General features: G+C 39.7%; 1 protein-coding gene across 1 annotated transcript in view; it reads right to left on the minus strand.

Moving 5' to 3' along the window:
• Window positions 1–334: 334 nt before the first annotated feature.
• Window positions 335–16,000, minus strand: part of MYO10 (myosin X) — a 163,893-nt gene continuing 148,227 nt past the window's right edge. The window contains exons 31-41 of the mRNA XM_014941048.1: window positions 14,559–14,701; window positions 13,899–14,093; window positions 12,751–12,908; window positions 11,313–11,436; window positions 9,170–9,467; window positions 7,332–7,539; window positions 6,815–6,951; window positions 5,779–5,899; window positions 2,915–3,367; window positions 2,349–2,540; window positions 335–1,794 (exon numbers count right to left, since the gene is read on the minus strand). Of these exons, the coding sequence (XP_014796534.1) occupies window positions 1,684–1,794; window positions 2,349–2,540; window positions 2,915–3,367; window positions 5,779–5,899; window positions 6,815–6,951; window positions 7,332–7,539; window positions 9,170–9,467; window positions 11,313–11,436; window positions 12,751–12,908; window positions 13,899–14,093; window positions 14,559–14,701 (2,140 nt within the window). The 3' untranslated portion in view covers window positions 335–1,683. The remainder of the gene's footprint in view (window positions 1,795–2,348; window positions 2,541–2,914; window positions 3,368–5,778; window positions 5,900–6,814; window positions 6,952–7,331; window positions 7,540–9,169; window positions 9,468–11,312; window positions 11,437–12,750; window positions 12,909–13,898; window positions 14,094–14,558; window positions 14,702–16,000) is intronic.

Genomic DNA, 16,000 nt, shown 5'->3' on the forward strand with positions numbered 1-16,000 from the left:
ACACTGCACTCCTGTGCTGTGGCTGGCTACTGAAAACAAGCCATCGGGGCTACACAAATAGCAAAAGCTTTACTCGCACATTCCTGGTGGAGCGGAATTGCTCAGCAGTCCTTCCCCTCTGTCCTCTTGGTGTAACTGACACATCCACACAAGCAAGGAGGTAGCGGTGACCACGGAAGGAAACCTGCCCCATTACAACACAAAGCAGGTGCACCTTTCCGAGCAAGAGCATACCCACAGCCTGCACCGTGGTCCTGGCTTGGCTCCTCAGAAGACAGATGGAGTTAGGGCTTTGCTGCAAGGCCAACTTAATATGAAGTGGAAACAGAGCACATCACATATATTTTCTTTATTGCTGGACTTTCGTTTTTTTTTAGTTAAGTAGGCATGATTCTTTAAAGGCTGAGGTTTTTAATAACAGTAAGGTTTTTCAGTTTGTTTTTTTTTTCTTTTTTACCCCTCTTTACTGCGGACAGAAAGATACCTTTGATCAAAGTTTTGTCTTAAATTACAGTATTTCTGTACAAAAATAGAAGTCCAAAATCAGCTTATTGTTAGCTGATATTCCCCAATTTATTTACAGGGTACTGTCAAGAACCTTCATCAAGCAACCAGGTAAAATAAGAGAAGTCTGTATTAAAGCAGTTGCATTGTGTAACTTTGCTTTCTTCAGTCAACTCTGAAGAGCTCTGACCTTTGGCAGTCAGTTCGAGTTGGAGAGTCCAGCCAGAATTATAAAAAGTGATGTCTTTAAACAAAAAATTTAATATTAAAAACTTAAGCTGACATTATGGAGTACTGAACTGATAATTGTATTTCCGTATTAGGGTAGTCTATAAATATTCTCAGCTACATCTCTCTTTATAATACAGCAGATACAGAATGCAGACTTCTGCTACTTATATGGTAATACATATTTGCAATAGTAAAAATCAATGTATGAAAATTCTGGATTTCACTTGTTAATAAAACTGCTTATAAAGTAACCATACAATTGTAACAACTATAACTCTGAACTATTAAAATGTACAGAAAGATTGTTTACACCATTGCACATACTTATTCCCTTTGCTTCAAAAGACTTGTGAAATACAGAATAAAATTAGTCAAATTTTACTGACAGCTCAAATATGCATGCACAATGTGCATATCCATGGAAGCAAGGGGAAACAAAATGTTGGCGTCCATCAGGAAGGCTGCCTGCAGCTCTCCAAAAAAATATACCTTGCTCTTTTCCCCTCCCCCTTCCCACATGTATACAGGCCAGTAGATTAGTGCAGAATGGATGAATATAACTTTGTTTTCAGTGTTCTGGAAGGACAAAAATAATCCTCTTGATTTTTATCAGCAATTTTAGGTCAATACAAGTTGGGTTTAATATTGTTAAGGCACTTATTACTGCTTGTATTGCAGTGGATCAAGTCTTAAGGCATTTGTTACATCAACTGAAGATAATAATGCTTTGGAAAGTTTTGAACGAGCCAGCAGTTCTAGTATGTGACTATTTCAGCTGATTTTCCCCTCCCTACCCTGTGGTCTTTCTAAAACAATGTTTGAAGATATTTTCCGTGGAAACTCTGGTTCTTGGTTAGCTTGTCAACAGATGTGATCAGTATCGTCAGGTCGTTTAGAGGCCAAGGAGCGATATGTTCTATTTAGAGCACAGTAGAACTGGTTTTGTTTTCACCTGGAGCTGCCCTGACTTCCATGACTACTCACTGATCGAGAGGTGCTGTAGCGTTTTTTCACGATCATACTGATGTAAGCTTTCATCAGCTTTGCAATGTCAACCACCTGCCAAAAGAGTATGAAGAGCAAAGTTCTTAGTAAGGTAACAACAGTATATCAATGGATTTCTTTAGACGCTAACAATATAGAACAGAACCCTTTTGCAGTTGAACAAATCAAAAATACTCAGCATTTCTATCCATCTCACTATGTCATAGAATCATAGAATTCATAGAATCATAGAATTTCCCAGGCCGGAAGGGACCTCCAAAGGCCATCTAGTCCGACCTCCCCGCAGTCAGCAGGGACACCCCCAACTAGACCAGGTTGCCCAGGGCCTCGTCGAGCCTCTCCTTGAATATCTCCAGGGATGGGGCCTCAACCACCTCCCTGGGCAACCTGTTCCAGTGCTCCACCACCCTCACAGTAAAGAACCCCCTCCTAATCTCCAATCTAAATCTGTTCCCCTCCAGCTTGAAGCCATTGCCCCTCTTGTCTTCCCTTAATCTTTACGGGGAGATTGAATAAATCTCGAATACTTGCAGCAATTGCTAAATTCTTAAGGAGGCTGGCTATCAGAACATGAAGAGCACAACAAGAGAATTCCTTCTTGCTCTTACCTCGCTAGTTTCAAAGAGCAGTTCTCTCTCATCCACCACGATCTTGTAGGTGTTGGCAAGCGGTGCACCAAATGACAAGATATGTTCATACTGGAACACCTCCAGAGGCCTGCCTTCCCCACGCTTGTAGACAGAAACTGCATCAGCGCTGACGCCAAGCCACAACTCTTGTGGGAATCCCCCTTCTTTACACTAGAGGAAAAAACATAGATTAAAAGTGAAGGGAAGAGCGGAAGCCACACAGCACTGACTGTTGAGGCTCTTGTCTGTAACCTTTTTAAAAAAAGTGCATATTGCTTTTCCCTCTTTGAACGCAGCCTTTTACACTTCTAAATTTGTTTGCAGCCCATCAGGCACGCATTCTGTCCCTCTGTATTTTATGATTAGCTAGTGGATTGAAATGGCAACAATCCTTTCTAACAGGAGTATGCTTTTAATATCTAACACCTTATTACATCAGCTGTCTGAGCATCGTGACACCGTATTTATGGTTTCCCTACTCCGTAATGAAACCACCATGTCTACAGTAGAAACTGTAGTTTGAGTGTTTGGGAGGTCATACTCACCTCTACATCGAAGAGTGTTGAGCCATAGCCAGGCCATTCCTTAATCAAAGCCATATACTTTGCCATAGCCTGCTCCTGGTTCATCCTCTGGAGTTTTTTCCATTTGTCAATAATACTAGTCCTGGCGGCTGAGATTTCCTCTTTGACCCACATGTCTAACATCTGATCCTCCTCAACCTTTTGTTTGCTGACAGAGCCGCTGCGAAAACTCCTCCGCAACGTTCCTTCAAGAAAACTGGCTCGTTTCTTCTCAGCCTTCTCTGGGCCAGTACATGTTTTGGTAGACTGGGTAATCCGAGACTTCAGCCTTTGCAAGGGATAGACTTCCTCCATGTCTGGGACGGTGGTATGCAGAGTGTAATCTCCCTGAAGGTATTGAAGACGCAAAGCTGCAAGGACCTGGAGGGTTTCTTCGGGAGCAGGATAGTGTCCTCTGATCACTGCTTCATGAGCCTATCAAGGGGACAAAGGTAGCTTTTTATACACAAACCAGTCTTTGAAAGGACTAAGAGAGAACGATGAACTAGATTTACTGCCAGGCAAAGCCCAGGATCTGAAATAAATGATCCATTGAATAAATCAAATGCAGTAAATCTCTTGGCAAATTTGTTACACTGGGTAAGACAGGGTTTACCAGAAGAACTGCAAGGCTATTGAGGAACCTGCTAAACGGGAACTGCTCTTAGTGAACTCACATATATAACAGCCACTGAATTATTAAAAAGGAAAATAAAACGTGAAGGGGAGAAAATCAAGATCTAAACACCTGACTGGGAGGAAACCATCTTCATTTAATGGCATTAGGAAGAAATAGGTATCTAGTTTTGCTTACTGCTGTCAACAATCTGGATGTGAAATATGATGTTTCTAGCCAAACAAGCAAAGCCCTAAGACAGCTTTGTAATACACTCACTGAAGGAAAACAGTACATCTTCAGTGGATCCCAGGTAAAGCTAGTAAATTTATTTATTATTTAGGGTTGTGTAGTAGCATCAGGGATGAGACTATGAACCTCTTTGCAAACCCATTCAAACCTTTGGAAATGTGCAGCAGTTTGATTTTTTCTTTCATATGCCACTAGTAGAGGAAACAAACACGCCTCATGTCTGGAGATGCAGGAACTGCAAGCAGCTTAGCAAATGCACAAAGATAATTCACACCTGAGTAAGGGCTACTTCATTTATGTGTACACATAGGATGGAGACAAAATGTGCCTTTAAACATGCAAGATGGTTTACCTGAGATTGTACACATGCAGAAGAAAGAGCTATCTTGTGGAAATGGAAGGACAGTATTTAACAAGAAAGAACTAAAAGATTTTCTTCAGCACCTTAATAATTAAAGGATTCAGACTTTAAAATAATGGAGGTTACAGAATTAAAACTGATGACAAAAGGCAACTTTCTTAATTGGCTGAAAACAGTTGATGAATGACATCAAAAGCAGATAATTAGAAAAAAAGAACTGATGTTAGAATATAATGTCACCTGTTTAAGAATTTGCTGTGATATTAATCATGGGGATTGAATGTGCCATGCTTTATTACTGAAATACTACTGGTCTAGGCAAGACAAAACATAAAATATTTGGCTAAACACCAGTCAGCACAGAATGCTGCATGAAAACAATCTGCTTCAGCGACTGTGCTTGTTTTAGTTGTTCATATGGAAAATTACCTAAATCTGCCTCTTTAACCAATACAGTAACGTAACATATTTGATGGAGAGCTCTCATAGATATTCTTCTTACTGCTTAAACTTCATTCCAAAGCAGAGGCATTAACTGGCTGACTCTTCTATATGTAAAAGCAGACAGTCAGAATGGCAATGTTTCTAAGACCCACAACAGCAATCTATTGCCCAGATCCTTCAGCCAGCAATAACCAGTTCTAGATGAAGCTACAGTTGTAGGCTCTGGAAGGAGACTTTTGGTATACTCATGATGTAATATGTGCCTTAAAACCTAAACTGTGAACAAGGAAGAAATATGCTATTACAGTGAAGCTGTTTCTGATCCCATCAGGTTTGCTTTGCTTACCAACACAATGCCAGTGTCTTGGCATTGCAAATAGCCTTACACAGAATTCTTTATCTGTCTCTAGTGCCCACTGGAAAGCAGCTGCCCACTGGAGGAATTTTTATCCGTTTGCAATATAGTAGAAAAGGAGGTGGTCAATCAGCAATGATAAATGCCATCAGTGAGAGTTTCTGAGTAACTACAGGACTTCATATTATAGAAATTGCAACTGCTGATGCATTTAATTTTCATTACAAATCAATTTTGGTTATGTTTTGCAGTATGGTCTTATTCTGAGCTCATGACATTCATTAAGTGGATTTCTGCTCACCGTAGCTGCCTTATGGTTACTGCTGAGATGGAACTGGTTTGTTTTACTAAGAAATATCAATCACTTTTTGAAAGGAGAAAAAGCTACTGTTCGATCAGTTCTCTCCAGTTGCCAACATGGGTCTCTAATAATTAATTTGTTTGCCAATGACACATTTAACTTTGCTTCTTGCTCTTCTTTAAGAAACTGGTTTCATAAGAGCAAAATTAAAAGCAAGTAATACCCTTTCTTTTCTATCGAGCTTAGATCCAGTTATCCAATTTTTTACCACTATACATAAAGCAACGCACAAGTAATGCAGAAGTAAGAAAAGTCGTAACACTAGGTAAAACAGATGTGCTTCACTTACATCAGGATAAGCCTATTTCTACCACTGAACTGCTTTCTTTGCATTTGATGCTTGAGTAATAGTGCATTTAAACAGAAGCATAATCAAAACACTCTCTGTGCTGCCTAGATCTCTTGCTTTTTTCTTCCCCTTACAGAAGTGCCTTAATACAGAACCTTTGTCCTTTACCTGCTCAAACATGAAGGCAAATTCCACGCTATCTTTCGGGACGTTTTCTGTGTCAAGGAAGCAGTAGAGCTTGAAGTAGAACTTCCAGTGCATCTCCCCAGCTTCAGCAGTAGCAGCAAGTCTGCAAGGGTGTGTGAAGAGGGAGAGAGAGATCAGATCTGTGAAATCCTTTCTATATTGACACCTGAAGAATCTAAGCAAAGCATCAGCTGAATTTTGCTTTGTTACACCTGCTGTCAATCTGGTATTGTTGACAGGAGCTACTGTTTTCAGCAGTATACCTGACTGATGTCATTTGAAGAGATATATATATAGAGAGAGAGATACATATGTGTGTGTTTAGAGCCTACTAAATCAAGGACTTACAAAAGTTGACTCACTCCTTACAGACAACTGTTTCTAAGACAGTCTCTTAATAAACTTTTCTTTGTGGCTCAGTCAGGTGTTGATAATAAGTCCTGCTATAAAATATAAACGCACGCCACTTTAGACATTCCTCCCCTCATCCCCCTTATTATGTGGATAAAGGAGGCTGATTGCCACGCATATAATATAAGGACAAACAGGTATTAAGGCTTGTATTACATTTTCTTACTACGGCACTATGGCTGGTTTAAAGTTTACTGGTAAGAAGGATGGTATAAGCTGTACTGCGGTGACTTCCATGTGAAGTTAGGCAACGGGTAGTCAGAATGGCAATGACTGCCTGGAGTTCAGCTCTCCCAGTACTGAGGCAGCCACAATGCTAGCAATGGTGGAAAGATGTGTAGTAGTGCAAAAGAAAATGTGGAAATAATGATGAGAAATATGACCCTACTGGTGTCAAGACAGAGGAAAACCAAACACAATAGGTGGCTCATTAATTCCTTTAAGAAAAGAAATAAAGATGCTTTTGTTCCAGGAATGACTATGTGTGTAATTCAGCTGCGTCACCACAAACAAGCAAGAGAAAGAGAAAATTCAGCGTTATTGACATTGGAAATTTATTTAATTGCTACTTATTAGAGTGGTGAGAGAGAAGGAGAGGCACACTCACTTTTCAAACTTTGCCAAGACATCAGCCACAATGGTTCTGCTTTCAATTGCTTTATCAGTAGTTCCATTGTATTCAAACAAAGCAAACATATTTCTGCTGTCCTCCATGGCCAAGCCACGAATTAACTTTTCAACCACCTAATGAAAAACAGCACATGAAAAACCATAGCATGGAAAAGCGGCACCGCAGAGTAAGACAAATAATTAGAATAAAATTCAGAGCTAGGTTTTACGTTGGGCTAAAAATGTTGCTAACGTGTTTTCATCAGCAGTATTAATTGTTTGTATACTGTATTTTTTATACCAAATAATGCTGATTCTTTCAGAATATGTATGTGCTATCACCTGGCCAGATATAGCCCTGTATTTCACCAACTCAGCAAGAGTCTTCCAGCTTTAGGAAGCAACTTGGCTATCACACACACCAGTATCTACTGAAGCTATTCCAATAATGCCTCTGCTGAATTAAAGGGACAGAACTGAGGTTGTGCCAGAGCCCTTCTGTCACCACTTCTCACCTCTCCAGCTGTAGTGTGCGAGTTGATTGTAATCTTACAGGAGCCCCCACCATGGCAATAAACGGTGGATGTCATTTCCTGCCTGCCGATCAGAGCTTCTATTTCATCCCGCGACGGCACAAACTCTCTGCATTTGGTTTTCTTCAGAGATTCGTAAGTAAAAAGTGCATATTTTTCCATTTCAGTTCCTGGAAACTGGTCACGAACCCTGTGAGACAAATATTAGTACTTTAAGCTGCCAGTCTGTAAAATAGAAAGTTTACTTACTTGAGAATGTTTTGTGGGGTTTTTTTTCCTGAAAGGACTTCTGTATCCGGTAAGCTATTTAATTGCCATGCCAAAGATAAATAAAGATTTATCTTTATTGTCCAGAAAGTGTTCTAACTTGCAATTTTACTGTGGGATAACATATGCTTTCATCATTTTGTTCTACAAACCTAATGGAAAGAAAAAACTGAGCTACCTGTATAACATTAACTACAGGAATCTTGTAATGACTCGGATTTGACAGCAAGATAACTATGAAAATCTTCTTGTAATCAGCTTCTCTTTTTGTCAGTAACAGTTGAATGAAGACTAAACTGCCCTAAAGTACTACAAAAAAAAGCAATAAAACATATTTGACTGCTCAGTTTTGTGGTAGTGTCACTTAGGACACTTGATTTTTATTCCTGATTTTCTTAAAGATTCTCTCTAGACCTTACTGTTCAGCAGTTAGCGTATGAGTATTCACTAACAACTTCAATAAACTTGACTATTATTGAAAACTGTTAATTCAGGTAGCTTTCAGTATAGATTGTTCGTATAATATTTCCAGTGATAAAATATCAACTTCACGGAACTACTAAGGTTTAATTTATGGGAAAAAGTATGGTGATGCATGACTTACAAGGCAGAAAAAGATTACTACAGGATTACAGAAATGCTGTAAGATGACTACACATCTATAATATTGAACCAACCTACAAATGTTCTATCAGCTGCAATTTTTTTAAATAAGAGACCAGTTTAGGAACTGAGTTAAACTGAGAAACTGAATCAACGCTGGATTTTTTCATTTTAACAGTTATATAAAGTAATTGATGTTTTTTACTGATCTTACTTTGGTTGAAAGGTGTATCTTCAATACAAACATTTTACAAACGTTTATAAAATAACTAGATTTAGCAAAGTGATTGACAAAGTCCATTGCTCTAGCACAAACACAGACATGACATGGAAATTACTGAAAACAGTTTACTGTTGGTGGACTAACTTTCCTAATGACACACTGCATTCTTTTGCTGCATCACAGCATGAGGAACTCCACATTCTGGTTAATGCTGAATTTTTAAAAAAGATATTCTTTTTTATTTTTAACAGTCATTAGTATCTAAAAATTAGATTTGCAAACAGCCATTTTTACCTCAAATACATCTTTAAATATGAGAATGTTCTTTTATGGGCATGATGCACGATACTTCATAAAACTAAGATAAGCAGGATGAAGAATTTTTAACAGATTGGTCAGTTGAGAATGGGACCTGTGGGTATGGGCTGCAAATTACTTAAGCAATCTTACACAATTACAGAAAGCCCCCCATTTGTCAACATGAATAAATTATGCATTAAGTTTAGTGGGATTTTGCTTGATTCTTCAAATGAGAATATTTCCACCTAGATCAACTGATACACTCTCTTCAGGCAACTTTTTTTAGATTCATCGCATAACGAGTTCACTAAGTGAATGCATCTTCAAGTCTCACTTCAAGGTGTTTAAACACTGATACAAGCTGCGGGGAGGAAAACAGTGAGTGAAGAAACGTCTTTTCTTGCTCTAATAGTTCAAAGCTTCTCACCTTTTGAGATGGAACTTCAGATATTTGAGGATGCTGCGACTCGGCAGGAACGTGCAACTCATGCAGGCGAGTATCTGCCAACTGTAGAGGTTGCCCACGCTCCCAGGGTTAGGCACTTTATTGGTCTGCTTGATGAGCTGACAGTAGAGCTCATCCCGAAGAGGTCGTAAATCATGTCCTGTTTGAAGGATACCTTGGATTATAGGGATGGGATCAGACATAGACTCCAGCTGCTGTAAAGAATTAAATATCTTGATGGCTTCGTCCTGCAGAGTTGTGTAGCCTTTGTCTTTCAGCACTACAAAAGAAAAATTCGGAGAAAGGTGCTTAGACTGAGATATGACAGAGAAAGCACTCAGGCTTAGGAATTGTTTCATGCTATTCTGTGACCCTTATTATGCAGGATATTAGAATGTATGATGCAAACTCATTTTACGAGCTGTTTTTCTATTGAGATTTGATCAAAATTTAATGAAATCCCATTTTGACATTTTCTGACAACATAACTTAAAGTGTATATCTTAGAATGAATCACAAAATTTTATGGAAGGGACCTTGAAGATCATCTAGTTCCAACTGCCCTGCCACGGGGGTTGGGAGTACCTTTGAGTACCTCCCAGGGTACTCAAAGCCCCATCCAACCTGGATGTGCCTGATCAGAGTTTTTTTTGATGAAGAATCTTCCTTCCAGAGCAATCCACACTGCTGAAGTGCCTATCACTTTTTCGCTGTTGCAGGAAAGTGAAAATCCAATCAGATCATAAAGGAGGTAAAACATGACTGCATAATGGAAAGTGACAAAGGTACATAGCATCACTTCTGTCTACAGCAGTAGCATTTCAATGAAATCCAAACAATACCACTAATCTAAATCATTGCAATCAACTGCAACTTGCTTTTTGAGGGCTGGAAAAGAAGGTGATGTTTTTTTGTACTACAGGTTATTCAGCGTGGGCTAACAACTTTCACAATCTACTTAAAAGGACCATGCAATATTTGAGTTCAAGAGATGGAAGAGATTGCTCTGATGTCTGAATCATTTAGGCCATACTAGCCATCAAAGCACAAAACACTACAAACGTATCTTATGAATATGAAGTTTCAAACATGACATGACATTAATACAGAAAATAACTGGACTCAACTGGAGGTCTAAGCAATAACTGAGCATCTGGTCCATCTGTGGAGCTACATATAGTATTGGAAGACTTTGGCAAGACTTGTGCTTCAGAGGGATTGAACCCTTCCTGTCCAGGGGAATAGAGAGCAACCATGCTGTGCTCCGTGATGGGACAACCAGCTCAAGTACTGCACTACTGCCACCGTACAGGAGGAGGGGGAAGAGAATCCTAGGATTTTGCTTTTCCTAGTCATTTGAGCATAAGGATAGTGCTTGAGTTGTCAGGAAGTCTTACCTGATTTTCTTAGCTCTTAATCAACTGTGACCTCCCACCCTCCTCAAGGCTGAAACTCCTGATCGGAGTCATATCTTGTTTAATACGCAGTTGCAAAGTAAAATAAGCAAATCCATTTAAGGATACCAAATTCACAACCATCAACAGCTCTGAACCATTCACTCAAAACAGACTTCTAAGTTAGTGATCGAGCCACGGATATTAAGACACAATTGCACCTGTTCCATATGATGAAGCATTACTTTTTAAAATCATGTCCATTCAAATGTTGTTTCCCATAAATAATGCTTCCCAACACAACTGATGAAACTTGTTAATTGGAAGTTGTAGCTGCTGCAGCTCCCCACATGGGGTAGGAAGCAACAATGATTTCAGAAGAATACTATTCAAGGCGACTGACTCTATTCAGTTTTGTCGCTTATTTCAGCGCAAGGCTTTTCAAACTCAGAGGTCTCAGCTGTGTTGCTGAGGGTAACACACTTGCATTACAGCAGCAATAGCGACCTTCCCTTCTGCAACACCCGGGCAGGAGCACCACAAGCCCACGGCTCTACACTAGACAAACTGCTCTTCTCTACCTCCTGGAAAAGAATAGGGAAACTTGTCTATTTGTATTACAAACAGACATTTTACCTATCATTGCTTCCCTATAGCCCACTGACTAAAAACTCTCATCCTCTGGTTTAGTCTTTTGTAAGGAAAAGTGTTTCTCTGATTGAAAAACTTACAGTTTAGATTGATGTCCCCGTATGGCAGTGGCAGTAATGGCGAGTGCAATGGATGATGAGTGTAACGGAGAATAGGGTTTCTCTTATAAATCTGTTCAACCACATCAGCATTCAGGCAGTTTTCCTGTCGGGGTAAGAAAAAAAGCAGGATTTGGGGTCCAGCATTAAAAAATGATTCAATGTTTTGTACCTTTATGTTGGCTGTCAAAAAATTAGTCACCAGTGTTACCAACACTATTTGGTGCTAAAGGCAGCTGTGGGTACTGTGGCTCCCATGGCATTCCGTGGGCTATGAACGCTCAGTATCTGCTAACCTCAGGCCTTGCATAAGCTTACTTTATCTGTGCAGTACAAAACAAACCACAGCAGAGCCACAGGAGACAAACAATGAAGTTTCATAAAAATTTTTTGAAGTGCATTTTCATTTTAAAATCCTTTTTCCTCCAGTATTTCATAACTGGAATTAAGACATCTGTATTCAAATTTTATTTAAAAATATTTCTCCAGCATAGCAAATAGGCCTTTTCAGCTAGAATCTACAGGAGCTACCATAACAAAATAGTCCAGAAAAACTGCTGCTGTAAACCTGATGCACCCACTCTGATGTCTAAATACTGTTTGTTCTTAGGCAACATTTTACAGATAAGTGACCATTGTCTTCTGTCAAGTCTCAACTTCCACATATGTCTACTGCTCTGAAGAACAGCATTCATAGTCTTGGAATTTAGGACTTGGTAGGTTTTTTTCATGAGAGAAGAGGTTGCACCCTCTAAGGGAAAACATTCGTAGCCGTTCTCCCCTCTATTTTTATTTGATCTCTTCTGAGAATCATCATCCTCTCTCCTGGAAGTACATTAGCAAAAACCTCCAGGATGACATTCTCTGGCTGTGCAGGCAATGTCTCCAACAGGACCACAAAGCAGTAAGCGTTAATGGAATAAGTTTCTCATCATGCAGAGACATGAGATGCTTAGCCAGTGCTATCACAGAACAAGAAATGAACCATAATGGATAAAAAAAATAAAAAAAAAATCACACATGTGGACAGGTCTAGTCCACACCCTGGTGTGCTGCTCACTGTGGACACAGCTCTGCCAACCTGTGAACCCGCACACTGTGCTCTGCTGCCTGCTACAGCAACATCTGTCCAGTTACACAAACCAGTAAAACTTGTTACTGTTTGCATGGAAAAAAGTTATCCCTCTTGCCCTCCAAGGCGCGCTTCAGACTTTGTTGTTTCACTGTTTAGATAGAAATTCCTTTATCAGGTCAGTGAATGTATTCAGGTCCCACAATGTCAGTCCACGTTACTGTGTGATGAAAACCCACAATTTCTGCTTTACTACCCTGTATGGCAAAGCCAACATAAAAAAGAGACTGATTTCAAACATTTAAGCAATTGTTCTTTCCCACCCCACGCCCTCCTGTCTGTGCCTACCTTAATATCCTGGATAAGTTGCTGTGTTGGTGTATCGATTGGCGCTTTTGTGTCAATCACGTTCTGGACGGCACTCGACCAGCGCGTCGCTTCGTTAAGCAGTTTTGTGTAGAGGCGGTAACAGTGTTTGCGTCCATATACAGTTACGTTCCAATAGCCTAGCACAACGGTAAAGATCATCAATCATAGAAGCTGTAGCTCTAAAAATACCCCAGCTTCTGTTTGGAAACAGCTGTAGTCCCGTCAGATCCCAGGTGCTGTCTTCTGGATCACGCAGGCAGTTTTTCAGGAACTAAGAAGTTGTATGACTAATTAAGTACCATAACACAGACACTATGGTATTAGAGGAGATTCTCTCCTTTAAAAAAAGCCTTTGTTATCCAGTAGTCTTAGTAAAAGTGGCCATAAGACACCACTATGGAACACTGTTAGCTACACGTGGCTGTGGGCCCTACTTCTCCAGCCCTGTCCGTACCAGGAAGATCTGAGACAGTCCTGCTTTGTGTGCGAGTCTTTCATCATCTGCCGCACACGTACAAACAGGTATAAAGCATGGGCTGCCTCTTCTGTGAAAAAGTCATTAATTTCACACCAATGAAATGGCAACTCTGACAGAAGAGCATTTCAGTTCAAATTCTCTTTCTGCATCATTGTACGGGCTTTTTATGAAGCAGATTCAATTAAAGAAAATCTATTTCATCTTTCATTGGCAAAAGCCTCTTTGAAGCGCTGGTGACCCCAATGAGATTATACAGGACTGCCAGTAGTCACTTCTCATTTGCAAACAGCCTCTTCCGAGTTGAAAACCAGTTTTGAAAATGCAGAGGGGAGCTGACTCAGGTGTAGTATGTAGGTTAGCACAAACTGGACTCTTACTCTAGGCCTCCCTATACTTGCTCCGCCAATATTAGTCCTCATAGCTCCTCAGCACATAAAACAACATATGAGGAGAGAGCTACTCACATGTCTTTCCCCAGGTCTTTGATGTGTAAGCCTAAGTGTTCACACTAACTTGGCAGCAGTGTCAGCCTATGACAACTTGAATGTTGGTGAGAACAAATTTTATTCTTATGCACTGTTTGTTGCATTACCAGGTAGGCAAGGCAGAAGGCAACTGAAAGCATATTTGATCAAGAGCAAACAATTACCTGTCTCTTTGAAGATTTTTTCATCAGGTGGGACCACTGAGCAGAGGCTGTTCAGGACCAGTGTACCCAATTTCAAAGCATTTTTCTCCGAACTCTTGTAGTAGTCTAAAGAATTGTGTGTCAAAACAAACCAACGCTTCTTTAGTTTTAGTGAAGACATCTTTGGGTTGTTTTTCACCTCCTTGTGTAGCCATCCTGGTAAAGACAAAATTTGAATCACACTATTTTCATTTTTGTTTCTTTAAAAGAGTTGGACAAAATTAAGTTGCTAAAAGTTAATTGTATACTTTAAACAACAAAATATATTATGTGAATTGTTTAGCCCACATATTAAACTTTGAGTAAAATTCTCAAAGAATGAAATAACGAAGATATTACATAAAATCTACATTAAAAAAATTCTACTTTGGTGTCTACCTAGAAAAAAATCTTTTGTCAACTTACAAAAATGCTTTTGTCATCATTACAGTGTTTTCTTAAATGGCACAGCAGGAGTATAATTTCAGCTGTTTTAATTTGTGAGTAAATTCCAGCGTACAAAGATGAGACTCCAACCCTGCCATGCAATGCTAGCATATTATACAGATTGTATTGTGGGAACAATCTCTTTGAAGCTTAATGGATGTTAATTACTTTGTTGCTGCCCCACTCAGTTCTTACCCCTCACAATGAATTCTTGTCCCTCCACTCTGGTGTCCCCCTTTGACCTTTGGAGCAGTGTTATCCAGTGATGCATCTCTTCAGGAGTGTCAGCATTACAGTGAAGAACACGATTAGCAGTGATGATCACAAATGAATTGGGCCTATGAAAATAAATGAAGATTGAAAAAGTCTTTACAATCAACATATGTACTGTTTTCCTCACTCACCATAACCATAAACACTGTCCATCATTTGCATTTTCTATGCAGACAAATACTGTCCACCTCTGAAGCATTTATTTCAATACCACTAAATCTAAAAAAAAAAAGTTAAGCATTTGAAAAGACTCCATTATATTGGATTCACACCAAAATGCTAGGGCTCTGAACAGTGGGGTAGCTTACATTAAATTATAACTTGTCCTATCTCAAAATAAATCTATGGTGAGAAAAACCTGCAATCTTTAATCAGCTTTGGATGTGAATCAGAACTCTGTTTCAGGGTCACATCTATTTAGAGCGTCTGCTTCAGTAGTTACATTAGCTAAAACCAACTAAAATCTACAAAGGTCTATAGTGAAGCAGCATGTGAACACAGATTCTTTTATTTTTAATGCAGCGCAACCCAGTTCGCAGAGAACACAATCTATTTTTAATGAGAGTCTGGCTTTTACCCAATCCTACACCAGGATTCACTGAAGCGTGAAGAGCCAGCCCAACTGAACTGTGCTGATGGCTCTCTGGATGAGAGAGGCAGCAAGTTGTTCAGCCTACAAACACTTGCTTTAACCCTTTACCATTAATTTGTGCGTCCTGGAACACACACAGTTTTTAAGAACTGTATCAGATGTAGAAAATGGCAACGGTGCAGCCTGGGCCACGCCACGCACAAGAAGCTCACGGCCCTTCCTTTTACAGTTCTTGCAAGAAGGTAACTGGGCAGAATGTAGAACCGATCTAAAAATTGGTCATGGGGATAGAGAGGTTCACCCAAATATGACACCATTCTCCAAAAACAGCATGTGCCATGTAAAAGCTGGATGGATGACTGGATAAAGTAAAAGGTAAGTAAAATTACTAGGAGGAAAAATTAGAAAACTGTGTGAAACAAGGTTACAGTAAAATCAAGTAACATGAAAAGTGTGTAAGTTATCAGAAAAGTTATCTAAGAGTTATCCAGAGCTAGTGCTCACCAGTGTCACAGGAGGGAGTAAAGGAGTGATCAGAATCCAACATTTTGGTCACACTTGCTGTGGTGCTGAAGTGCTACATTACTCAGGGAGAGTGGTGGATGAGGAAACAAGTGGGCATGTGAACTGAACAGAAGAATTTTGTTGACCGTGTTTTAAAATGTGTGAAGAGGAGGCAGCTTTAGATTGAGCTACATGAAGCACGCTCTAGAAAGCTGGATGATGTGCGCTACAGGACAGAAGCTATAGATGAGCTGTAGCAAAAGAACTG

The sequence above is a fragment of the Calidris pugnax genome, unplaced genomic scaffold (assembly GCF_001431845.1).
Source record: "Calidris pugnax isolate Ruff unplaced genomic scaffold, ASM143184v1 scaffold8, whole genome shotgun sequence".
NCBI classification, from domain to species: Eukaryota; Metazoa; Chordata; class Aves; order Charadriiformes; family Scolopacidae; genus Calidris; species Calidris pugnax.